General features: G+C 48.9%; 1 protein-coding gene across 6 annotated transcripts in view; it reads right to left on the reverse strand.

Annotated features, from left to right (window-relative positions):
• Window positions 1–992: 992 nt before the first annotated feature.
• The window catches only part of AGK (acylglycerol kinase), a 70,411-nt gene continuing 45,481 nt past the window's right edge, over window positions 993–25,922 (reverse strand). For 5 of the 6 annotated variants that reach the window (XM_081146698.1, XM_081146700.1, XM_081146699.1 and 2 more), the window contains 8 exons: window positions 25,596–25,665; window positions 22,466–22,545; window positions 19,887–19,944; window positions 17,514–17,661; window positions 16,972–17,069; window positions 10,798–10,868; window positions 9,005–9,089; window positions 6,909–8,055 (listed from right to left, as the gene is read on the reverse strand). In XM_081146698.1, the coding sequence (XP_081002824.1) occupies window positions 7,627–8,055; window positions 9,005–9,089; window positions 10,798–10,868; window positions 16,972–17,069; window positions 17,514–17,661; window positions 19,887–19,944; window positions 22,466–22,545; window positions 25,596–25,665 (1,039 nt within the window). In that variant the 3' untranslated portion in view covers window positions 6,909–7,626. Of the gene's footprint in view, window positions 8,076–9,004; window positions 9,090–10,797; window positions 10,869–16,971; window positions 17,070–17,513; window positions 17,662–19,886; window positions 19,945–22,465; window positions 22,546–25,595; window positions 25,666–25,922 lie in introns of all 6 variants that reach the window. The other variant, XM_081146703.1, reaches the window with a different exon arrangement.

Here is a 25,922-nt window from a genome sequence, read left to right on the forward strand (position 1 = left end):
TCGCTGGGGGTGGGCTGGGCTCTGGAATCACGGGGGGTGGGGTGGGGTGGGCGCGGGGTGCTGTTCAGGAACTCTATGGTCTGTGTACCTTGACGTGTTCATGAGCGAGACCACTGTCTTCCCGGTGTGGCCTTGGGTGTGCGTCTCTCCGGTGGCAGATCTTTATCTGTTCTGGGGGTCCAGTCAGGACCAGATCCCTTTTCCTGTTTATTAGGACAAATCTGTGTCTTCCTGTGAGTGGAGACCTCAGAGTGGGGCAGAAGGATGTTTCTGACCCCGAGCATGAGCTTCTCTAAGGACAGGAGGACAGGGAGAGGTGGCTTGTCCGTCAGCCGGAAACTGACATTGTAGCACGAGGCCTTGAAATCTCCCTCCTGGTTCCCAGGGGTAGGATATTCCTGGCCCAGAACCCCCGCCTCTTGGGAGGGGGTGGCGAATTCCTAAGGGCCAGCGCCTTCCAGCAGATCCAGTTTCCGATTCACTCTCCTTTAAGGGCCAACCAGTCTCGTGGAACAATCTGGGTGTTTTTAAAGAGTAGCATTTGTTGCCCAAAGATAGAGGAACCGAGGTGCAGGATAGAAACGCTCCTTCATGCAGGGAGCCCTCTGAGGGGTGACCAGCAGAGCCTCCGGGTTCTGGACCTGGGCTGGTTAAGGCGCTCAGCACGTCTGCAGGCCCTGTACTAGCGAGAGGCCCTCACACCCCACCTTCTCCTCAGCACAGGACAGTCCTCGAGCTGAGTAATTGGAGCCAGGGACCCATCAGATTTGTAGACAGCAAGTATGACAGTGCCTTCCCCCAGGAGAGTGGTCAGGACGAGTTTCCGTTCTCAGAGGTTTCCGTCCGGGACAGCTCCCGCCGGTCCCCGCCTGGTCCCTTTGGCTGGGCGATGGATGGACGTCAGCTTAGGCGAGACGGCCGTTGTGACCTAGGAAGCCAGGTCCTGTGAGTAGAGTCTTGGGCCACAATTTAGGCTTTTGGCTTGGAAATAATTCCTTCCCCTTCCCCCTTCCCGCCCAGCTGTTACCGGGCTGGTGGACTGGCCATGGGTGTCTCCGTGTGTGTGACCGTTCCAGCCAGGCCAGTGTGCACAGCAGAGAGAAATAACTGTGAAATGGACGAATCCCACGTCTGATCGCAAGAGGAGCTTTTTAGGGCTTCATGCGTTACTCAAACCTATTTTCGCTGCGGCTCCTTAGTACAGAATTCATGGCTTGAGAAATTCGCACGCAGAACCGCAAGCGGGCCTTGATTCATCGGGGTGGCGCCTTTTCTGTAAATATATAAATACGTCTGGGCATTGAAAGGCAGGCCGTGCAACTAACACACGCCTCCCCTCTGCGGCCCTGTCAGGAATACATGTGTTTACAGAGGAAAACGTGCGTTTGGAAGCGGAAGCTTCCCCGCCGTGTTCCTAGGACAGTGCCCTCTGCCCTCTTCTCCGCCTCCCGGGCGGCCTTTCTGACCGGGTCGGGCGCTGCTGAGTGCTGGTGGCGGCCGTCGGGAGGGTTCAGCGCGTCTTTTCCACTCTGCTTGCGAGCACTTTTGTTCTGTGGTCTCGTAGCTCCGGGCTCGGAGGTGCTGAGACACAGGCAGTGGGGTGGAGATGAGGTTCCTGCAGTGACCTGGGACCGGTGGGCCAGGGCCTCCAGGTTCTCTGGGCTCCGCTGTTGCAGGCAGCCGTCTGTCTGCACGGCTGTGTGTCCACCCTCATGCTCACGCAGAGGGCCAGGGTCTGGGCGCCCCAGTGGGGAACGTGCCCGTGAGGCTGTGCCCTGAGGTCGTGGGGAGCCTGGGCTTGTCTGTCCCCTGCCTGTGTCCCTTCCCTGCACTGCAGCTTCCTCGTGGGTCGCGATCCGGTGTGGCACCCCCCTGCCTGCTGGACCAGCATGCGCGCAGGGCCGTGGTTTCCTTTGTCCCGGTTTGTCATCTCCTAGGAGTTGACTGAGAAATGAAGGTCACCTTCGGAAGGCTTGCTGGGTACCTGACTCTCCCGTCCCCCTGCCTCCTGCCAGTGCCTCAGGCGGGCTGCACAGCCCGGTGTCACTTGCTGCCTGTTCTCTGGAAGGGGAAGGAGTGTGTGAGGTACCAGGTGGGAATCCCTGCGCAGTGACAATAGGCGCTGGAAGCCACGTGGGTTTGGTTTTCTACAGCTGCTGAAATACTTTCTGAGAAACCCTCCGCTTTGGTTCGGGAGGTGGTGAGCATCCTCCGAGGTCCTGCTTTCTAGGCCTGTAAGCTCTGAGCAGGTTGGAAACCTAACCTGGGTGCGGTGCCTTGACTGGGGCATGGCTGGGGCGTGGCCTCCCTGCCCCAGCTGGCTGGGTCCCCCGGGCAACTTGCAGCCTGATCTAGCGCCGTGCTGTGAGCATGCAGCAACCTGGAACATTGCCAACCTGAGACGCCCAGGCTGCCCTGTCACCGTGAGACCAGGTTTGAGGAAATTCCTGGCGGCAAGGGTCCCTGTGAGGTCTGGAATCCAGGCGTGGGGATACCGATGCTAAAGTGGATTTTTTTCAAGTCTGCAGGCTTGGCAGATGGTAGCATCCAGGCTCTGCAACAACACCCAGTTGTCCTCTAGCTTAGGGAGGGGTCAGAAATGGTCGGGCTTGCCTCCTACCAGTTAAAGAGTCTGGGCCAAGTACCTTGCTGAGGATTAGCTTGGGCTTGGGTAGAGGGTGAAGCTCTGCCCAGGCCTGGTGGAGACGCGTTCCTATGCAAGTGTCCCAGCGGGGGCCCCGGAGGGTCCGCAGGAAGTTGTGACTGCGTGGGTCAGAAGGCCCGGGCCTCCCGCATGCATCATCCTCGTGGCACCTCTCCTTGCACGTGGCTGGGGAAGGGAAGCTGCGTTCATGGCTGTGTTGGTGGAAATAACTTAGCATAGGAATTTGCATCTGTGACTCCATCGATGACTCCATAGATGCAAATTCCTATGCTAAGTTATTTAAGTGGAGCACAGGGCGCAGATAATTCTAAATACCACGTGTGCAGGCTCATTGGTCAGTGTAACAGCCTGTGGCATTCTAGGGAAGGTCGAGGTAAAGCTCAATCAGACCGGAGCCGAGTCACTCTCTCCTGCTCGTGGCCATGAGGAGCACTGGCCGTCTGTCTGGATCCACTGAACGCCCTTCGGACACAATAGAGAGAGATGATTCACCTTCAAACCTAGGCCTTTGGGAACCTTCTGCAAAGGGCAGCAGCAAATTAACCTTTTAATGGTGGTATAGGGACCTCCAGGAGAGGCTGGGGCCTCAGGGACAGTTATTTATTTTTTTCGGTGGTGGTTTTAGGAAACCACATGGCCCGGGGAATGGATTGGGATGCTCCCCCACCCCCGGTCCCAGAGCAGCTCATCCCTGCAGAGGCAAAGGCCGGGGGCTGAAATCATACGACACTGTGCTGATGGACAGCGAACTTGCCTTAGTGTGGGGACAGGTCTAAAATAGCGAGGGAGTTAACCCGGGGACCAACACGCGTGCACGTAACAGCTTCATCTCCGTTAAGTTCCTCGCCAGTGGGCTGAGAATCCGAGACAGGCCCATTCCCCGCTCCCCCCCCTCCCCTCCCCTGCCCAGTGCGCAGCGAGGATGCTGCAGAGCCAGAGGCTACGTCCGCAGGCCCAGTCCTGTCCTGTCCCCGCATTTCAGGAACCCCCTTTTCTGATTCAGGTAGCGGAAGAGGCGGAGGAAAGGGCTCCTCTCACTCCCAGGCTGTGGGTCTTTCATATCCCGCTGTGACTAATATACCTCTGCTCCCGGGAGCCACTGGAGGGAGCGCTGAGCGTTATGGGAAAAGGCTAACTGTGAATTAAGTTAATGTTTTTCTTACAGGAAATGGGAGTTTATTTTTATATCGATATTACTGTGTGATGAAACGAGTGTGCAGATGTTGAAATGGAAGGACACTTCCAGAATGTAATCCTGGAAGAAATGGGCAGTTTTGGAAGCAGCTGAGACCCCATAAAAGTTTTGTGACTTAGATGTTTTGGAGAGCGAGTAAGGACTGTGAAATCTTTATTTTTTTCAATATGTTTCACTGATTTTTAGAGAGAAACATCATCCATCGGCTGCCTCCTGCACGCCCCCTACTGGGGATCCAGCCTGCAACCCGGGCATGTGCCCTGACCGGGAATTGAACCCGTGACCTTTTGATTCCTGGGTCGATGCTCAACCACTGAGCCACACCGGCCAGGCAGGACTGTGAAATCTTAATAGCCCTCTTTAGGAGAAACTGGACAGTCCTAGGGAGGATGACGTATCGTCCCCAACCTTAAGTGAAACTCTCACACGAAAGGGGGTAAATGTGATCGTGCTGAGGCCTGTTCCCCGGTGGGAGTGGGGGGCAGCTTTGTTCCTGGCACTTTGACTCGCTTGTGGAGCTGGAAAACGGGGCAGCTGCACACCCCGGAAGGAAATCAGAATTTCCTCCTGCTGTGAGTGCTGGTCGGGAGGGACAGCTCTGCTTTCATTTCTTCAGCTTATCCCAGAAGCTCAGCGTATCGGGGCTTTCAGAGGCAGTGGGATGGAGTGCAGGAAACTGATGAATTACTATGGTGGACGGTCAGCGTGAATCACTGGTTTGTGCAGAAAGCCCAGTAGGCTGATGGTCCGTTTACTTTGCCCTCTTAGGGCAGCTGGGGGTGCGGGGGTGCGGGGGTGGGCCGCGTATTGCAGGTTGGCCAGGGATGGTCCAAAAAACGACAGATCTGCACAGAGGCGGCCACTGAGTGAGCTGACCGCTAACCTGACATGCGAGTGGAAACGTCCTCTGGGCAAGTTAAGCGAAGGTAATGCTGTGAAGAGTCTTTGAAGGTGGCGTCGGGAGGAGCTTCGGTGTGGACTCTGGACTCTGGAACAGACAGGGCGGGAGGGGCCGCTGGGGTACAGAGTCGAGGGAAACAGGATTAGCTTCCTTATTTCCCCCAAGCTCGCTGGCTAAACTGTGGGTCCAGGAAGTCAACCTTTTTCGGAAGAGAAATCGCTGTAGGTTTGGAATCAAGGCTTTCCTGTTTTGCCAAGTTAGGGGGAAGCATAGCGTCCCTGTCGCCTTAACGTCCAACTCCTGTTTTGTAACATCCCAGTATAAGAGTCATAGCAATAAGAGAAACCGAACCTACTTTTGTCCCAAGTCTTTACCTCCCATTGTGGAGCCGGTTGATAGATTTTACCCTGAGTCCCAGTGCTCATAGGTGTCCCTGCTCTGTTCTCAATGGTGATCATTTTAAAGGCCTAACGCAAGCTGGGTTTGAGTAAACGTTTCCCGAATTAACACCTGTGTATATCCTGTCTGTATATATCTGAACCAAGTTGTGTGCAGAGAGGTTGATATAACTATATTTACAGAAAATAATTTTTACAATTAAAGTCCACATTTTAACACGAACACGCGTGCAGCAGTCCTTCACCTAGTGCAGGAATCGCGCGCGTGGTGGGAAGGAGTGAGCACGACGCAGACCTCGCTCCCCCGCGGCGCTGGGGACCGGAGAGCGGGCGCCCGTCCTCCCGGAGCAAGGTCCGGACAGGCACTGTCCAGGTAACGGAGCCCAGAGCTGGGCGGAACTGCCACCCAGACGAGCCGGGACCGAGGGAGGAGCCGCAGCCACCGGGCCTCTCCTTTCACGTCTTTCGCCAAAGGTACTTGAAGCCATTCTCCTGCATTACATAGCGTTTGATTACGAGAGAGGCACGTATGTATCGCCTGTGTGTAGACACTAAAGTTTTGTTTGATTTTTAACCTCAGGAGGGGGGTAAATGGCCGACTGCTGCGATGTGTTCCAAGCCAGGCTCCTCTCCGGGCTGCGCGACCAGGATGCCACCGACTCCCCAGGCTGCTGCGAGGACACACAGTAATTATGACCGCACGCACACCGGCCGGGTTCGGCAAGAGGCTTCGGTAGAAGGCATTGCTATATTTTCAACAGAAGTGATCGTAGCCTGGGAGTGACGTTAGACAGGTCTGTCCTAAGCAGGAGGCGGGGACTCAGTTTCACGGCCGCCGCAGCACCCGGGTGTGGCCGACCAGGTGACCCTCTCCCAGCGGCCCTGTTAAATGGCCCTTACGTGGACATTACAAGGAAGGATGGGCAGGAGACCAGAGTCTCGCAGGACGCAGTTTAAATCAGGAAAACAGCACGTTTAGAGTTAGAGTAAGACACAACGTGGGTGAAACGTCCTGCGCCGGCGCCGTTCATTATTTTCACGGGGGGAGAGGCGCTCACGCGCGGGGGGCTGTCCGGGAAGGAGGCAGGTTCTAGGTCCTTCCTACTCGGCTAGGCTCGGGATGCGCCCCCCCCCCAGTCAAATGGCTCATCTCACTGCATGTTGGGACCCACCTGCCACTTTTTGTGGCGGAAGCACAGCTTTGGCACCTCTCCGAGGCGACCCAGGTGAGCCTTGTCCCCTGTTCTTCGCAGCTGCTCTGTGACCCGTTAGAGCAGCTGCCACGGGGCCCCAGAGCTGACCGCCCACAGCGGGCCCAGCCCCCTCCTCCTCCTTCCTCAGTACCGAAGGCGCCCTCTTGCCTGCCTCCCTCGCTCCCTGCCCTCAGGGCACACAGTTCAGGGCACAGCAAAGGAGGTGGCCCCGGGAGACTGAAGGTGAGCGGTGACGACTGGCTGAGTCCTTAGCAGCTCACGGAGCTTCTGGCCCTCTGCTTTTAGCACCTGAAGGAAGACCTAACCAAGCCGCTGGTAGGCATTTTTCATAATTTTTGACGACAGAGCACTGATTTTTGCCGTATCACAATGCCATGCAGCATTTCGAATTCCTTTGGAGTTAGAAAGATATAACCGTTATATCTCATCTACTTATTTATGTGCTTAGATCTATAAAAAATGGAACAAGGAATATAGTGTGGGCTCCTGTCTCACCTTAGCTATAAATAACGTGTATTCTTGGATTTTTAAAATTAGTTAACTTTTAATTATCAAAACCTTGTAACACTTATTCTGTACTGAGTTACACTTAAAGAACTAAAACCTCAAGCATAAAATTAGGTCGCACTAGACAGCATTCTTTGCTGAGAGTACTATGGAAATACACATACACGGAGAAAACTCCATTTAAAATTTCCAACTACTAAAGAACTTGTTTATTTTTTTTGTAAATGGATGAATATGTTTAAAAGAGTTAAAATATCAGTATTTACAGGACAGCAGAAAGTACATACTTTGGCAACTCTACCTTCCCATGAAAACTTTTAGATGTAACTTAAAAGTGGGACAGGATACGTGGTTTTTGAAAGTTCCAGGAAGTCCACGGCTTTACAACACTTTGTCCCGGTGAGGCTGGGGGACAACCTGTAGAATAATCTGAGGAGGGAGGGAGGCTGCTTTTTAGAAAAAATGCGGATTCCTGGGCGCCATCCGGATTGAGTTGTTTAGGTTTGGGTTGGAGCCCAATGAAGTCAGTTTTCAACATGCACCCCAGTCGTCATGCAAGCCAACATTTAAATATTTAAGAAACACTACTTACAAAAAACACGGGTATTTACAGTAGTTCAGCCCAAGCTGAAGAGGGAAACACCTCGGCTACATTTTTGGGTTGAGGATTGTCCTGAAACAAGCAGAGCTCGCCAAGCAGCAGCACCCATGGGGGTGCCTGGAGCCGGACTCGGTGGCGGGGGGTCCTAGGGTGGCCAGAGAACAGACGGGAAGGGAGGGGCGAGCCTGGCGCCTGCTCGCGCTGTGGTTGCACTGGGGATATAAGGAGGTCTAGCCCTCTTCCCGCCGTTGAGTGTGAGTCGCCCTTGAACTAGCCTGGGGAGCAGCCGTCTCAGAATAAAGCATGCGCTAGGAAGGCGGGTGCCCAGCACACTTTGGGGAGCACTGTGAGAAGGGCAGAGGGGCGTGCCATGGAAATGCCCTGGGATCCCCTGACAACACTGGGGACAGGCGAGGCATCTGTTCCCTGTTGGTCCCGCTGGCGGCCTCCTGCCGCTCAGTGGGCGGAGCGGGGCAGCAGCTGCTCTCTCTTCCTGGGGTCGCAGAAGAACTGCAGTTTCCGGGGCAGCAGCTTCACCTCCACCGGCATCGCCTCGTACTCCTCGCTGTCGATGCTAAAGGAGCCCCCCGTGCCCTGCGGAGGAGACGGCGTGAGGGCTCGGCTCACTCGCGCCGCGCCCGGCGGTCCTGTCCTCGCAGCAGCTCGTCCTGAGGATCGAGCCTAATGTTCTTTCGGGAAAACATTCCCGGGCCTACGATGGGCCTCGCGCTGGCTCTGGAAACATCCCAATTCCACCAGCCACGGAAGAGGGTTTTTTATTATCTCTTACCAGAGTATTTGGGGACTTGAGAAGCAAGGTTATACTTTTCAAATATATATTAAAAGGCAGGGCTCCTGCCACATCTTTGAGGAAGGAATTCATGAACATACCCATGTCCCACGTCCCCTGTCTCAGTCTTTCTCAAATGAGACGTGAGAAAATGTCCACTGGATTGTTCTCTAGGTTCTTTCCTAGGACTTGCTTAGCTCTGTACTTAAGGTACAGCAAGCACCGTCGCAGAGCCCATAAAACGCTCCCATGACGTGTATCTAATTCAACATTTCTATGTTGAAACTACTGGGGCACTGCAGTCCTTTCTGGATACAGCAGGACAAACAGTGGCCCCGTCTGTAGAAGCAGTTTCCTGAGGTGTCACTACGACAAGCTTACAATTTAGATGGAGTTGCCAACCTTTTTCCACTTACATGGGTTGTTGTTCTAGGCTTGGCATCTCAATACAGAAAAATTTAGTGCCATTCTGGAAACTGCTTCCAGATCCTTCCTGACAGTTGTGAAGGCAGAATCCACTGTTAACATCTGAGAGCCTTCTGTGTGACAATCTAGTAACTCTCTGCATAATTTACGTATGGGGGGCCGGGGGGAATGGCTCAGGAGACCTAAACATCACTTTACAGAACCCTAGCTTAAAAACATTAGATTCTGTCATCTTTTGGGTCTCCCTAGGTGCCTGAAGGAGGGGAAAAGCAGAAAGGCTGAGAGCTGGGGGCCAGCCGCCGCTTACCTCGGGGAGCAGCAGGGTGCACTGGCTGGCTTGCAGGCACTCGGTGCCCTCGGCGCGCAGCTTGGGGTCTCGCACCTTTTTACTTCTGTGGGAGGAAAAAGGAAGCTTGGGAACTAGTGCCAGCGACTGCGTTAGACCAGGAACCTAGCAAGTTTTCTGGTTTTGATGAGACTAAGTAGATGGACTTATGGTCCCTTGAACACTGTGCGGTTCTGTGAGTAATCTTCCCGCCAGGACTCTTGCTTAGCCCTGGGATAGTCTGGATTGAGAGGCTTGCTTGCTGCAGAGAGCTGTGCATGACGTTAAGACTGATTTTAAATAGTCCACATGTACCCAATTCTTGGGCTATTAAAAACCGCAAATTTCAAAATTAGAATGAAATTTAGGAAAAGTACTAAACTTCTGTTATTTGGTACTTCTTGTGAGCCAACTCTTGAAGGAGAAACCTTTTATTTTAACGTAAGATAGGTATCTCTGTGATAGATGTGAACCAGCAGTTTACACCGAGTTCCCTGCTGACTGTACCCCTCCCCTTCACCGGAAGGTGGAGGCCAGAGTAAAACCGTCAGAACAGCTCTCCCCGCACAGCCCCCCACAGCCGGTCGTGGGAAACGGAGAAAGAGCAGAAGCTAATCCAAGCAAACCAGCCCGTCCCTTCTCAGTAACTGACAGCGGGAACTCTGCATCAGTTTCCTAGAGCAGCTTCAAGTGTCCTAGCCAGAGGCCGGGAACAGGCGTTACCGCGTCACCTCCTGTGGGGACCAGGAGCCGCGGCACTGCTGCCACCCGGCAGCTACGGGGAGCACGATGCTCCGCTGAAGCAACGCGATGGGCCTTCCTCTGGCTCTGGAGGTCACTAGAAAGGAGGTTTGAAATCAGGGCCCCGCCCAGACTCTCCACTGGGACAGCGGGTGGCTGCTGCGCATTCTACGGACTGAGGAAGCGTCTGTCCTTCCTTTCACTAGATGCAGCAAGTAAACCAAAGGCTGCAGAAGCGTCACAAGCTAACGAGAGACGCGGTGCAGCGGCTACTGGTGCAGACAATGAAGGAGCCCTGGAGACCCAGCCACGGCCGCGGAGACGCCGCATCCCGTCCTCGGGCACCAGGGGGAGCCCTGAGCCGGAGCAGACCACAGTCGCATGGGCCCGTGACGGCACGGTGACAGGCGCCGCTCAGAGCTGCTCCGTCAATAAAGCTGGAGGCCACAGGGCCTAACAAATCAGGTGAGACTTTTCTGTGCTGCAGGGGAAACCTGGAAAATGTCCAAGGCACTCAATACCTTTTCACCCCAGAATAGGACAAGGTGGACCGACAAATAGCAACTAACACTGTGAAGTATGTCACAATGAAAAGGGCTTTCCCACACCTCCTCTCATTTAAGACTCAAAAACAATCCAAGACAGAGATGATTCTATTACCCCAGTCCACACTCAGGGAAAGGGGTTCAGAGAAGGATCTGTCCCACACATGAGGCCAGAAAGTGGCCGAACCCAGCCATTCCGACCCTGAAGCTGAAATTCCAGACTCTCTGCCGTGTTACACCAGGTTCCTTCATTTCTGTCGAAAGGCAAAGGCTGCTCCCGTCCTCTCATCTTCCCAAAATGAACAGGGAAGGCCAAAGGGAGAAAGGGGCACTGGACACGTGAACCCCACGAAACAAAGAATGCTGTGGTTACCTGAGACAGGCTTCATGGGCACCCCGAATCCAGGACGATGCCATCCAAACGACTTCAGCCCCATTTCCTCCAAACCAGTCCCCTTACCCACAGCTATGGCGTCTCCATCCACTCACCCAAGGGTTATGAAGTCTCCTTTGCTGACACTGTCAGGTTCGATGCAGATGTTCATAAAGTCTTCTGTGCTCTGAAAGGTTGGGAAGACAAACGTCAATACTCCGAATTCTGGCTAGTGCAGCCTGTGGTCATCCTTAAGCCCGGAGGTTCGATGTTGAAGCTGTGTATTATGCAGGGGACTGACTTTTAGTGACTTAATCCTGAATATATTTTTGGTCCTTCTTTTTACATTAAGATCTTTAGTGAGGCATAATTTACATACTACCTATGTAAGATAAATAAAAACTCAGGCTTGGAGGTTTGGGAAGTTAAGCTGTCTCGGCCCCACTATCCAGCAAGTCTTCCTGTACGTCAGCATCACTCCACACTCGCTGTCGGCGTCCTGGCGTGGAGGGCCCAAGCATCTTTAGGGGCTGCACGTGCAGACCTGGTGTGCAGCCAGAGCTCAGGAGCAGTCCACTTATGCCATGGTGATGTTTTAAAAACGTGCCACTCCCAACCACAGACAGCTCTGGGAGAGGTGAGCTACAAGGAGGTGGCTATAAACACAGACTTAGTTCTAATACCAGTCCCCCAATTTCCTACCAGTCTGGCTAGCAACACAAACCTGATCCTGTCATTCAGCCCCATCACTTCTTCCTGTGTCTGCTTCAAGTAAGAGGTTTCTTTGTGGACAGGTTCAAAGTCTGTAGCCCCAGGAAAACCCACAGGCCTCTGGAAGCTGGCAGCCTTTGCCAAAGATTCAAGGCCAGACCAAAGCACAACCTTATCTCTCAACTGGGAATTAGAACACATAGAGGAGATGACTGTGCTCCGAGCTCATCTTTTATTTAATGTCGACTTACTGAGTGAACACTCGGTGCTCGAGTTACGTCAATGAACCAAAAACCCCAACAATTTCTGCCTACGAAGAACGTACACTCTACCAGGGAGAAAGGAGGGGATAAACAAAAACAAAACAAAACAGCCATAATAAAAAAAATAAATGAATGACAGAGCATATCAGAAGTTAGAGTATACCAGTATAAAGACAGTGAATTGTGGAATGAATACATATGGCGTAAGTGGTAAATTATAAAGCAGAAAACAAGTACATTACAGTCCATTAGGAAAACGAAAGAACTGGATGAGGGAACGCCAGTGACACTGGTGGTGGTGATGTTCCTAAAGGGGTCCAGTGGGCCTCACTGAGAAGGCAGCCTCTGAGCAGACACCTGAAGGAGGTGAGGGAATGAGCATGGACCCAAGCAGTGGTTCTCAAACTTCAGCAGGTATCACTTGGAGGGATTGTTAAAACTCCAACTCCAACCCCATGCTCAGCATTGATGGTTCACAAGATCTGGGGGAGGCCCAAGGACTTCTGCTTCTAATGAAAGTTCCCAAGTGAGGCTGTGGTTGCTGATCTGAGGCCACCTGGAGGACCACTGGTCTGGGGAACAGTGAGGAAGCCAGAGTGGCCAGAGCAGCGTGGGTGGGGGGCGACGGGGAAGAAGCCAGAGAAGATGCGAGACAGAGCAGCAGGGCTTTGCTGACCATTCCAAGGAACTGGCTGTTGGCTGAGTGAAACGGGAGCCCCTGGAAGGTTCTAAGCAGAGAAAGACCTGGCTTCATGTGACTAGAATCTCACAGGCTACCGTGTTTAGAATAGGATAAAGGGGGACAGAAGAAAGCGGGGAGACTGCGTCGGAACCTATTGTGTGACTTGGATCAGGTGGTGGTGGAGATCTGGTGAAGTGCTGGCAGTATTTAGAAGGTGAGGCCACCAGGACTTCCTCAAAGATCAGATGTCAGGAGGAGCAGCAGCCAGGAGTGGCTCCAAGATGTCCGGCCTGAGCACACGGAAGACTGGAGTCACTGTCAACCGCAATGGGGGAGTGTGGATGAAACGGGTTTCCGGGGGTGGAGTCAGGAGCTCAGTTCCGGACATGCTGAGGTTGAAATGTGTATTAGACAGTTACACATACAAGTCTAGGATTTGTCTTTTGCAAATAGTGCAAGTGCAAAAATCAATGTGTTGTACTACATTGAGAGACTAAATGAGAAAACCTTATCTCAACAGATGCTGGAAAGGTACCTGATAAAATTAAATATCCACTCATGATAAAATCTCTCAGCAAACTAGGAATAGAAGGGAACTCCTTAATCTTATAAAGGGTATCTACAAAAGATCCATCACACTCAAGAACAAAGCAATGAAACCTTCTCTCTACACCAGAAATAGGACAGCAATGCTTCCGTCATGATTTCCCTTCAACACGGTGCTGAGGCCCTAGCCAAGGTGGTAGGTAAGACAGAAGATCAGAAGGCTAAGTATTTGAAAGCAAAGAACAAACTTGTACTATCTGCAGTTGAAATGACTGAATCAGTAGAAAATCCAAAGGAATCCATAAACTTAATATAAGAATTTAATTTGCTGATTCAGCATCAATATAAACAACCAATGACATGTTCTTCTACTAAATCAGATAGTTAAAAAATGAAATTTTAGGAGATACTATTTACAGTACCATCAAAAACTAAGATTACCAGGCATATGTATAGAGCAAAAGACAAAATGTTATAAACTATAAAACTTGATTGAAAGACATTAAAAATCTACACAAGGGAGCACTACTTGGCCGTTAAAAGAAAGGACCTGGAGAGCATTATGCTAAGTGAAATAAGCCAGCAGAGAAAGGCCAATACCACATGACTTCACTCGTATGTGGAATCTAATGAACTAAATAAACTAACAAAATGAGAACAGACTGATAGCTGTCAGAGGGGAGGGAGGTGTGGGGCTCAGTGAAAAAGGCGAAGGGATTCAGCAAAACAAAAAACAACTCACAGACACAACAGTATGGTGACTACCAGAGGGGAGGGGAGTGGGGGGGGGGCAGTAAAAAAGGGTAAAAGGGGGTAAAATGGGGATGGAAGGAGACTTGGGGTGGGGAACACACAATACACAGATGATATATTCTAGAATTGTACACCTGAAATCTATAATTCTATTAACCAGTGTCATCCCAATAAATTCAATGAAAAATAAAAAATCTAAAGAGATATAGAGCTATGCGCCATTCAGTCAATAGGAGAGTCAATATTGTAGAAATGTCATTTCCCCTCAAATTGATCTACAGGTTCAATGTAATTCTGGTCAATGTAACAGATTTTTATGCGGAACTTAATAAACATTCCAAGGGATTTATAGAGGTTAAAGGGTCAAGAATAGCCAAGAGACTCTTTAAAAATAAGAAAAGTGGACTTGTAAAACAATAATTCAGAGGAGCATAGAACTAGTACAACTATAGAAAAATAGAGCAATTGAGTAGAGAAACTACAAACATTTCCATATCTGCAGACATCTGCTAAAAGTTTGACAGGTTTTGCCATCAGTGCTCTGTGGGGGGAGTGGCCATCTCAACAAGTGGTACTTGGACACTAGCTTCCCACGTGGAAAGAATATAAAATTGGAGCCTTACCTCTATCATTCACAAAACTCGTTTACAGGTGGAAGTATTTCTTTTTAAAATAAAAATGGAATTATTTGATGCAAATCACTTTAACCTGGCTTTTCATTTAACAATACATGATGATCACCTTTCCATGTCAGTAAATAGAGAGGCAGGTTTTAAATAAATGTACCGAAATGGATTGAATCGGTCCCCTGATTAGCTTGTTCCATGTGTGTTACTGTTATAAATAGTGAACATGGCTGCACAAGGGATCCTAATTTTCACCCACTCCACACCCCTCACGCTTCTTTGAGACTGAATATATGTCTTTAAACGATAAATGAACATTCTGAGCTGTGACTTGGCAGCTTCGTTGTCTTTGAATATTTTATGGCACTTGCTTTTATTTTTACAAAGAGGTGTGAAAAAGGAAAATGGATGTGCTGCTACGAGTGATACGTATCATATACTTTCATAATTGCCACGGAGATAAAAAGCGTTCGGCCTGCTGCATGCAGCTAATCTTGAGCCAGACTCCCTGGACTCCCTCCGTTCACTGGCATTCAATCACCGGGGGAAAGCACCGTGCTCAAGCACAGGGACAAAACACTGGAGATACGCATTGTCAGCGATCGGGTATAAAGGACGCGTAGAATTAGAAATCTTATCTTTCCTTTTTAAATCCCTCTAGAACAGAACCTATTCTTTTTAAAACCATAATACATCCACTTTCACTGCCGTTTCCAGAGGCCCATGTGAGAAATAAGGGACTGTCCACACTATGTATTAATCTGATAAATTCTAGAAATATACTCAGTAGGTCCCAGGGTATGGTTGTATTTTAAATGCTTCCTACACACAGCCACGATGCCATTGAGAAAGGGTGTGCTGATTTATATTCCCATCAGAATACGAGAGCCTGCCCCCTTCCCCACCCACCCAGCACTGAATAGCAGTGTGCTTTTCAATCTGACAGTTCAACAGTTACCATTTCAATTTCCATTTCTTTGATGCTGAGCTCTTCTTCTGTTTCCTTACCTGTGAAATCAGGTAAAATTCTACCTACCTAATAATGTAGACATGAAGGCTACCTGAGCTGATATGTAAAATTCCAAGGATAGGGCATAGCACATGGTAGGTAGTCAGTAAATATAAGCTTTTTTTTTTTTCATCTTTCTTTTGTGGATTTCTGTTCTTCCCCTTTGCCTGTTGTTTATATTAGCCCTTTGCCCATTTATTGATTTATCCTAAGGAGTTTGTTATAGAGGAAAGCTATTAACTCCCGGTCTATCACATTCTGTTACTTTCCCCCATGTGTCATTAAAAGTTTTGTCTGTAGTTTCTTTTTAATTATATATAGACGAATGCATCAATATGATTTTGCCTTAGGTTCCATGCTCAGAAAGATCTGTGCTCCCCAACTTTATATTGATAATCACTCAGCTTTTACTCTAGGCCTTTAATGGTTCTGTTTCTTTACATTTAATTCTAATCCAACTGGAATTAATTTAGAAGGTAAAGGGAGCTATGTTATACAATGAACATGCATTACTTTTATAATCAGAAAACAACTCAATACTCTGAATGTTAACATTGGAGTCAAAACGTTCAGCGCATTCACCTCATTCGTGTCACTCCACTCGCACATTCGCCACCATCGCTACGTTCATTCCACGTGCCAGTTTCCAGACTGACCAGGTCAGTTATGAACATACTACTTTGATCTGCATAAAACCTGATTTTTAGTAATTCGTCTAGAGTTCAGCATAACTTTCCTGTTGGAGTTCTCTTTAATATGAACTACTAAGGTTTTCTCTATACCAGGTTCAGTGAACTTTCTGAGAATCGCCAGACAGTACACGTTGGAGGCTTTGGGGTCATAGTCTCTGTCACGGCTACTCAGCGCTGCTACTGCAGCACACAGCGGCCACAGAAGCATGAGTGTGAACACAGCTGTGTTCCAATAAAACTTTACTTACAGATACTGAACTTGAATCTCATATGCTTTTCATGTATCACAGATTATTAATTCTTCTGTCTTCCAACCATTTAGAAATGTAAAATCAATTCTTACTTAGCTTGTGGGCTGTACGAAAACAGGTGGCAGACAGGCCTGCCAGCCTCTGCTTTAGTTCAGCATTTCTTCAGTGTACTGTCTATTGCAGTCCTGTCCAGTTAACGGGATGTTTTAGGTCTGTGCTTTCCAGTATGGTAGCTACTAGCACTTGAAATGTGGCTACTGTGGCTGAAAAAATGAGTTTTCAATTTTATTTAACTCTAATGAATTTAAGTTTAAATTGCCACATGTGGCTGGAGGCTACCATATTGGACTCAAATAGTATGTAAACATACAGGTGTGTGCGTACACACACACACAGGTTTTTTTTTCCTGGGGACCTAAACCTACAGACTTAATATAGTCACAGTTCCATGATTTCTATCCCTGTGACAAATGAGAGAAGGCTCAGCTCTTCATCCTAAAGGCCTCTGGCCCTCAGTCCTCCTACTAGGGAGCACCCAGAATACGTGATCAAGCCCCATAAGCTTCCGGCCTCTACCTCGCTCAGCTGTTTCTTCTCGTTGCGATCATTCCTAATGGCACCACACCCTCCTTTTCCTGACCCCTTCTCCTCTCTGCCCGCACACAGTAAAAGTAAAAATACTGACTTAGTGGCCGAGCACGTCACCTGTGTCACTTCTCCCAGATACCTAATGCGCCTCTGATAAACCAGCACTTACCTCAAGGTCAAGCTGGCTGTTCCGTGTGGTGATGGACAGTTCGATGGTGGACAGCTGCACGTCTCTCCAGACCTCGGGGCTCACCTCCTTGGAAAGGGCTGTGGGAATGCATTAGACTCGGGTCAGCGTCTCCCATTAACATTTCCCCGCTCACTACCCACAGCCAGCTGCCGGCTGCTGAGCTCGCCTCCCAGCCAGTCTGCTGACGGCCCCTTCCCTTCAGTGCATCCTTCTTACACACAGGACAAAGAGCCAGGCTGAGTGCGATCTCTATGCCCGAAGCATCCCTGCCAGCGCAGCCAGAAATACACAAAGGTCAGTGACAGAGAGGGAACCGCCCTTTGTCTCTGATGACACAAGGTGCTCCCATTCATGGGACGTTGTTTGTGATGGTCTGGGCCTGCTCTGTGGCGCACAGAAGGCTGGCTCAGTGGTCCCTGAAAGGCATCTGCCCTGGGTAAGCCTGACACTGACTTGCAGTCTGCTCTAGGAGGGTCCTGAACTGACCAGGGCTCTCAATCTTCAACCCCCCCGCCACTCACCGTCCTGCGGTTGCGCCCAGTATGATGCGAGTCTCCGCAATATTCTCCGGTACAGAGAGGGCCGAGGAGGGGTCTCTCCTGCTCCACTGGGAGGTCTCTCCTTAGGTCCCGTGTACGAGATGGAGGCTTGGTGAGTCTGGGGCCACTCCTTTTAGAGTGACCAGAGAAAAGTATTTGTCATGAACACACAGTTCCAACCTCTGGGAGTTTCTCTATGCAAAGGTTAGTTGTCATTCTAGTTGTACCTGCTAGAAAGCCAATTAATCTCTTCCTGGATGGGACTGTCTCTAATCTGCAGCATGGACTGCTCCAGTTTGCTTTTCCTATTAAAGGCCTATCTGGAAAACCATGAACTCGAAACTGCTGCCTCCACTGATCTCTGTAACGTGGAGCAGAGAGATCAAAGCAGACTAACACCACTGCTTACTTGTCCAAAATCCCCGCAAGAGTGAGCATAGAATCGGCCCCGTGATCCATTCGTCTCTGGTATACTGATGGTGACACAGAAAAGAAACAGAAATTCTGCTGCATCCAATAGTTTCTTCCCTTCCGGAATCACATTCCACACGGAGGCCAGAATGGGTGAGCCCAGCCTCGCAACTCAGCTCAAGGCCTCCAATGCTACTCACGCACTTAAGACATTAAAATTATTTCTTCAGCCCGGATCTCTTAGCTGAATTCCAGACCTAAGTCACAACTGTACCTCCACTGGTCTGTACACCATGGGTCACGTTAAACTCAATATGTGCCAAACCGAAAATTTCATCTTTCCTCACAAACTTGGTCTTAAGCCAATATTATGGACATTAATGGAAAGCTCTAGTTACAAACTGTGGTCCCTCAAGCCAGAAGTCTGGGAACCCTGGACTCTCCTTCTGACTTTTGAGGGTTGCACCTCAATCTCTCGTCAATCTACCCCGTTGTCAATGCTCACTCACCACCTTAGTCTACGCCTCATGACCACCTCGCTCCCGGATGACCTGAAGAGCCTTCTGATGCCCTTGCCTTCAGCTACCCACGCCGATCTCCCGTCCACACTGCCGCCAAACAGTTCCTCTAAAACGCAGATCCGCTCATGTCACTTCCCTGCTTAAAACTCAGTCCCCAGGGCTTTAACATAAACGTCAGAGCCCACCTGCCACCAGCTGCCTCTGCAGAGTCCCCTTCCCGCCGTTCCACTGCCACAATGAGACCGTGTCACACCACTGTGACTTCACACATCCCGACTGCTCCACCAAGACGCCCTTTGTCTAATCCTACAGAGCCTTCAAAATTTAGTAGAAGTGGCCCTGCCCTGGGAAGACTGCTGACCCCAGTGAGAAGCGGCCCCCTCCTCTCTACTCCACCTTAGTCCTTCCGTTTCTCTCATCACACTTGCCAAACTGATTTACTTGAACTTGACTTCCAGCACAGGGACACTTCTTGAGGGCAGAAACCTGTCTTATAGGACTTTGTACTCAAGTACACAGAGGGCTTGTCCCACCTCAGGCATCCACTAACTGTTTGCTGAAGGAATGATGGATCTGATTGTCCTGGTTCCACAACTTAAATACACAGTTACTCGATTTCTTCCTAAATACACTCTCTGTTCCACCAATGAAACAATTCCCTTGAGCAACAGTAACAATGCATTTTATTAACTGGAATTTATTTAGAAGGTAAAGGGAGCAATGTTTCCCCAATGCTTTGCAATGGCCATATACTATTTCTATAATTAGAAAACCACGCGATAATCTGACTATTAACGTAAGAACCAAACTTTTCCCTTCATTCAAACTTCACCTGCCAGTCTTCAGATCAGCCAGCCAAACTGTGACTATACACTGTGATTTGCATAAAAGCTGCACAGAGTATAAGGATGACTTGTATTAGCATTTTCATTAATATACATTGTTCAGCTTTTCAGTACATATCCTATAGCAGCACCACCCAATGGAACCTCCTCTGAAGGTGGAACTGTTCTATTCCTGGACCGACCAATGCAGTTCCCACTGCATTTGGCTAGCACGGTGTGAAACCTGTTATATTATACACAAGCCTGCATGGCAAGATGTATTCAGATACAAATCTTCAGTTCCTTTCTAGATACTAATACCGGCATGCAAATGACTGATGAGATGTAGGTCATTCTGTTCAAGTTTGGCCCAAGTGAGTGAGTGAACAGGCAAAGGGAAGTGGAACATTAAACAGAAATTAACTAGGGCTCGGTGCTGGAGGGAATGAGCTGGTACACGAGGAATGCTTTCTGCATCTGTATGTAAGTAAACGCCCCCATTTTAGTATTGCAGCACGTCAGACACATCATCCAAATGCGCACATCAGGAAGCAACAAAATGACTCAGGGAACATTGCTACATTGCAAACTGCACTTACCTGAAGAGTGCTGAAGAAGTGAGCCGCTTTGGTTTTCAGGGGCCCGAGATACCAGTACCTGAAAAAGATCAAGATAAAAATCTAACCAAAATATTAAAGAACGAGCAACGTGCGGTGACAGAAATTATACCCCTACTTATGAGAGTGCTCGGAGGCCTGGGGATTATGCTTTAGCATAAAGGAGTGTTACAGGGAGTTTTTAATCTGCATTTCAATGCCACGTCAAACAGCACGCAATTAGTCACACAGGAGATAGATCCTCGCAATTTACGAGGGATATAAAATCAGTCTCCTTGAATCTCTAAATTTGTATGTATCGCTGTAACGTACACTTAACCACAGAATACAGCTGAGTACACAGCCAAAGAGCACTGAGTAGAGACGACAAAGCCACAACAAGATGCAATGCTGGTGACCCGACGTGCTACCCACGAGCCGAAATGTTCCCTCTCACATACAAACATGCAATTAAAACCTGTAAGCAGCCTAATTCCACATTACCCGTGCCATGCAGCTTTGAAACGGCGAATATAAACCCTGGGAGCGAACAGGGTACTTCATGTGGCTAAATACATAAAAACTGCTGCAGAGAGAAAGGTGCTACTTGGAATTGGAAAAGTGGTAAAAAGTAGATTCCACTCTTAAAATTTAGCTGTCACCAACCAGCCCATCTTAACTGCTCCCTATCTGATTCTGATCAATACACATTTATTTAGCGCTTATGGAGGAAATCAAAGAAATAGAGTATAAAATTCCTGCCTTTGAGGGCTTATAATTTGAGAAAATATGGTCCAAGAAGTAACAGAAAACAGTAAACGACTATATAAATATATACGACATCGTATAAACTGATCACTATTTATTGGTAAGGAGAGTCGAGAAGGGACAAGAAATCATTAAGGGCCTAAAGTCACTGGAACAGCCACGCTGTCCAATGAATGGCACGAGCACACAGTACGGTGTGGCCTTAGAAGACGGAGGAAAAGAGCTCATCCCAGGCAAGAGCAGCAGCCAGGGTGCAGGAGACACGAAGGGTAAGAGCCAGAGCAACAGCTGAAAAGGAGAGATGCATCACTGCCATCAGGGTGGGGACGGAGCACCGTAGGCCTTGGATGCAAGAATGAGCCTCGAGAGCACACGGTGAGCGATGGGGCGCCTGCTAATTATTTCTCAGGTTAATACTGTGACGCTGCTAATGAGGCCCTGGATCGTCTGATCTTTTTTCAGTTAAGGGAATGATTTGTTTTGTTTCCTGGATAGCCAGATAGAAACACATCCCAATGAGGACACTATTTCTAAATGTCCACAGTTCCCTTCGCCTCTACCAAGGGCACATTGTGACGCTGGGCGGGTCGCCTTCCGAGGGCCAGCTAGGAAGTCACTCCCGGCCTCCCCAGTTTCCTCATACACACAGAGTACCTCCGGGCACGGTCCTAGCTGAGGTACTAGACAACCACCGAAATCTCGAAAATCACTGTTCAGAAATCAATCAAAACAATGGCAAGTGTGCGCGGTAGTCCTAAAGGGGCTGACCTACGCCTGCGCCTAACTGTCTACCAACACATTTCAGAAGGAATCTGTCTTAACCAGGCTGTTCCCGGGGAAACTAAGCAATTTCTCTTGGTGAGTTGCTGGTATTATTTGACATTACAGATCAAGCACAAGGTAACTTGTGGGATCAAGATAACCCTGGCAGACTTGCAAATAAAAAGATGGGAAATACTGTAAAGTGCCGAGTGTGAAGCAGCACAGTCACATCTCTTTGCTGACATCCCACTGTCGGGAAAGTCATTAGCAGGAGCAATGAGCAAACAGTGAGAGATCTGCTGAGAAACTGGCAGACATGCCCATGAAGAAAAAAGCTAAATGCTGTGTGTGAGATCACGCATAATCCATTCAAACTGAACTAAAATTGTAAGCCCGTTTAAAGAAAAAGTCAAAATCAATATCCACCAGGTGTGAAGTGAGCCTCACACAGCGGCTCCTTCAGTCCTGCCCAGGAGGCCTCTGCCTGCCCACTTCTCAGCCTCAAACAGAACAGGATGCCCTCTTGCCCAGTGAATCCTCCAAAAACAAGGCCATTGCCATAAAAAACTAACAACTCAATAGGCATCTTACTTCCATCTCAACACGGTCAGCAGCCACTTTCTCTCTTTGAGAGGCAGCCTGTGGTCTCTAATCCTGTAGGCCTTCCAAAGAACAGCTCTCAGGGAGTCCTCCGGCCAGGGCTGTGAACGCTCCTAAGGCCATTGCCCCATCGGGGCCTGTCACTTGGTACCAGATGAGTGGGGTGACAGGCCATCCAGCTCCCCTTCAGTCTAGCTTGGGCCTGAAATAGTATGTCTAGAAACAAAGACGTATCCTCTCCTCCTCAGCCACTACCAAGCTAGCATGGAGGCAACCAAAATCCCCCAAGCTTCCTGCATGAGATGCACCTCTGTCTCTATTAGTCATACATAAGGCAGCCTCCAGACCCACCAAGTTTGCTCCTGGATGATCAATGTAATTGACACCGCAAAGTCAGGGACAGAAGAAAAAGATTTTTTTAAATCATCACAACCCATAGAGTAGTCCTTTACTTGCTAACTTTGACGCCAGCGTCTCGGAAGGATCCCCACCGAAGGCCAGTCATTGCAAACACGGGCTGCTCCTTTTCACCCTGGAAGTAAAATGCATCTAATTAAATTAATGCTGACAACGGCCTGGAACTGTCCACAGGCGAGTACCCGGCGAACGGTCACAGCCTGCTTTTCATCAAGCCAGATTCTAAAAGGCTGCTGGCCATCTGAGAAACCAAGTCTGTGAGGGTGCAGTACAAGTACTTGAATAAACCACTCTAAATGGAGCTAATTTTTACATATTAGGCCTCAGCGGCCGTCAAGGGAACATATTATCACACCTCAGAGCGGGGTTTTAACAGAAGGAAGGAAGCCTTGTGATTAGCCAGCAATGAAGAGGGCAGAGGGAGAGCTAATCCCCACCACCTCCCCTGCGCTCCTCATTCGGTTCTGGGTTCGCAGGCTCTACAAGAGTCCAGCTGAAAGAAAGAACTAGAAAGAATTCCATATATCTTTTCAGTAGTTACTTTAAAGTCAAGTACTACACATCACAGACGTCTGTATGGGGGAAATGCCCTTCAAAACTCGTGGGATGGCGCGAGGTGATACCACCTGGGAGCAGTGACGTGGAGAAGCGATGGACCACAAGACAGAAAATCTAGATTCTATTTCTGTCCCCAGCACATCCAGTCATATGATCAGAGGTTGTTTCTTTCTCTTAATTTTGTCCAATTAGATACTAATAATACACATCTTGCCTTCTTCATTGAGTGGGAGGCCCAAATGAGATGTGAACACCAACGGAACAAAGTAAAAAGCTAAATTATAGCTTCTAAGGACTATCTTTCTCTCTGGAGACTCTTCAGCTGGATGTTTAATTGGGTTTTTGTTTTTTAACCCTCACCCAAGGATATTTTTCCCATTGCTTTTCAGAGAGAGTGGAAGGGAGAGAGAGAGAAACGTCGATGTGAGAGAGACACATCTACTGGTCGCCTCCCACACTCGCCCTGATGGGGGGGGGGCAGGAATCGAACCTGCAACCCTTTGGTGTGCAGGCCAACGCTCTAACCCCTGAGCCACACCAGCCAGGGCTGGGTTTGTTTTTTAAAAGAGCAATGTGGTTGTGGGTTTCAGCTATGTTATGCGTTCCCACATATTCTGAAAGCAATGTCCAGATGTAAAAGAGGAGACAAATTCAGCCTAGCGGGGCGCCTCGGAAACCACAATAGAGGCTGCTGTATTGTGCCTCCTAAGAGTTGATTTTAAAAGTTTGCTGCTTCCACCCGGCCGGCATGGCTCAGCAGTTGAGTGTGGACTGATGATCCAGGAGATCGAAGTTCAACTCCTGGTCAGGGCACATGCCTGGATGGTGGCTCGATCTCCAGTGTAGGGCGTGGAGGAAGCCGATCAATGACTCTCATCATTGATGTCTCTCTCTCCCTCTCCCTTCCTCTCTCTGAAATCAATAAAAATATATTAATAAAAAAAAAGTTTGCTGCTTCACGGGCTATGTCATCAGTACACAGAGCCCATGGTAAATCTGATACTGTTTCATCAATTCACAAAATCAGCATATTTGAAAGAAAAAGATAAAGGAGACAAGAGACGTTTAAAAATTTCCAGTCAGCCCTGGCTGGTGTGGCTCAGTTGGTCGAGTGCCGTCCTGTGCACCAAAAGGTCACCGGTTTCATTCCTGGTCAGGGGACATACCCAGGTTGGGGGTTGGATCCCCTTCCATTTTGTGAGAACAGTTTAGCTTTATTATATGCCAAAGACTCACTGGTAAATAAGGTCGCTTTTATCATGACCAGTGAGGTCACGGTGGAAAGTCCAGGAGGAGAGGTGCAAGCTCATGGGTTCGCCAACTATAAACCTGTTTACAGCCTACGCTACACAACTAACAGCAACGTTTAAGGACGGAAGTCATATTAAGGCATATTTTTCCCCTTGCAATTATTAAGTAGTCTGTGATACTGTGTGGGTATTTGTTTCCCAACAACCTTTTATCTAATAGTTTTAGCAGCTGCCTGAATCAGTGATTTCGCTGGTGATTACAAAATGGTAATTCTCTCCCTCTGTCATTCCTTCTGTATTTACAGTCTAGCAATTCTGTGATCTCACTGTGGAACCATGGATTCTTCATTTTCACTTAATGCATTATAATTCACTTTCATTCTTCTTCTTGATGTTCCAACTGTCCCCAAACTGGCCAGCGGGATGCCCTTTGGCAGGCTTCTCCACCTTCGCGTTGCCTGCCTTGGTTTCTGAGCACCTCCACATCTTATTCTTGCCCTGCCTCTGAAAGCCAGCCCTCACAGAGTCCTGGTAACTCATCGCAGAGAATGGCTTTAGAGACCAAAATCTGGGTGCCAGGTATGCTCGTGGCTGCTGGGTGTTACTGGTTCTAAGCAATATATTTGCATAGCCAACAAACAAATTTCTAGAACAATCCATGAGTCCATCTACAAATCAATCAGAAAGCGTCAGGCAACATATTACAAAAATAAGCAGCTCTGCTCCCATCCAGGATGTAGAAAGCTACAAAGAACACTGTTCCCACCCCAAAGATGAGAAAAAGCCAGAAAATCTACAAAACCACAATACTTTGTGTGCCCCTCAGAGAGCTGACATGGTAAGATAACCAAATGACCTGACTTCCAAAGAAAGGCAAGCAGTGCAAAGGATAGGCGGGACAAGAGAAGGCGTTCACCGTTGGCCGAACACGGGAGACAGGAGGCCGCCATGAAAAACAGGTAGGATGGAATGAGGCCCTGTCCTAAGTGCTTTATGCTCAGTAGCTCAGCCACAGGAACAAGGAAATACTTTACGTCCACGGTTAATCAAGAGAGGCACTAAAAATAGTGACGCGGCTGTACTGGGAGGAGATGCAGAGGAATTCTTTCGAAGAGGCCAAGAGACAAGGTCGAAACTGATAAACCAAAACCAGCATCGTGTACCTAACAGTGCTGAACCGGACACAAAAATGGTTATGGTGGTAAATCTTATGTATATTTTTAACACAGTTTTTAAAAGTAGTATCATAAGCATACTTATTGGTGATGACTAGAACGGAGCTACACTTAGCTGAACTGCTACATTTCGTTTTCTCCCTGTGATGACTTAATATTTTCAATCTCAAGAAAGGACTTACCTTGATCTGCAAGACATCAAGTGGCACTGTCTCTCCTTTCACAATGGCAAGTGTAGCATCGGTAATATGTCTAAAAGATACCAAGAAATGGTCATGTGAAAAGCAAGCAGCGCCTCCCCCACCACACACACGCGCACAAGCACGCACACACTCCTGCCCACAGCGCTAATACTTGGCTCAGGAAAAAAGACACAGTCCTTAAAAACATTCTAAGAAAACAGAACAAAGTATAAAAGAATCACTGACAAACAGAGTGGAGGGCTCTGATACAGGCTCAAAGCGAAGGCTCTGGCAAAGAGAAGTTTGCACCAGGTACCAATCGTTTAC

Source organism: Miniopterus schreibersii, assembly GCF_964146895.1.
Source record: "Miniopterus schreibersii genome assembly, chromosome: 9".
Taxonomy (NCBI): domain Eukaryota; kingdom Metazoa; phylum Chordata; class Mammalia; order Chiroptera; family Miniopteridae; genus Miniopterus; species Miniopterus schreibersii.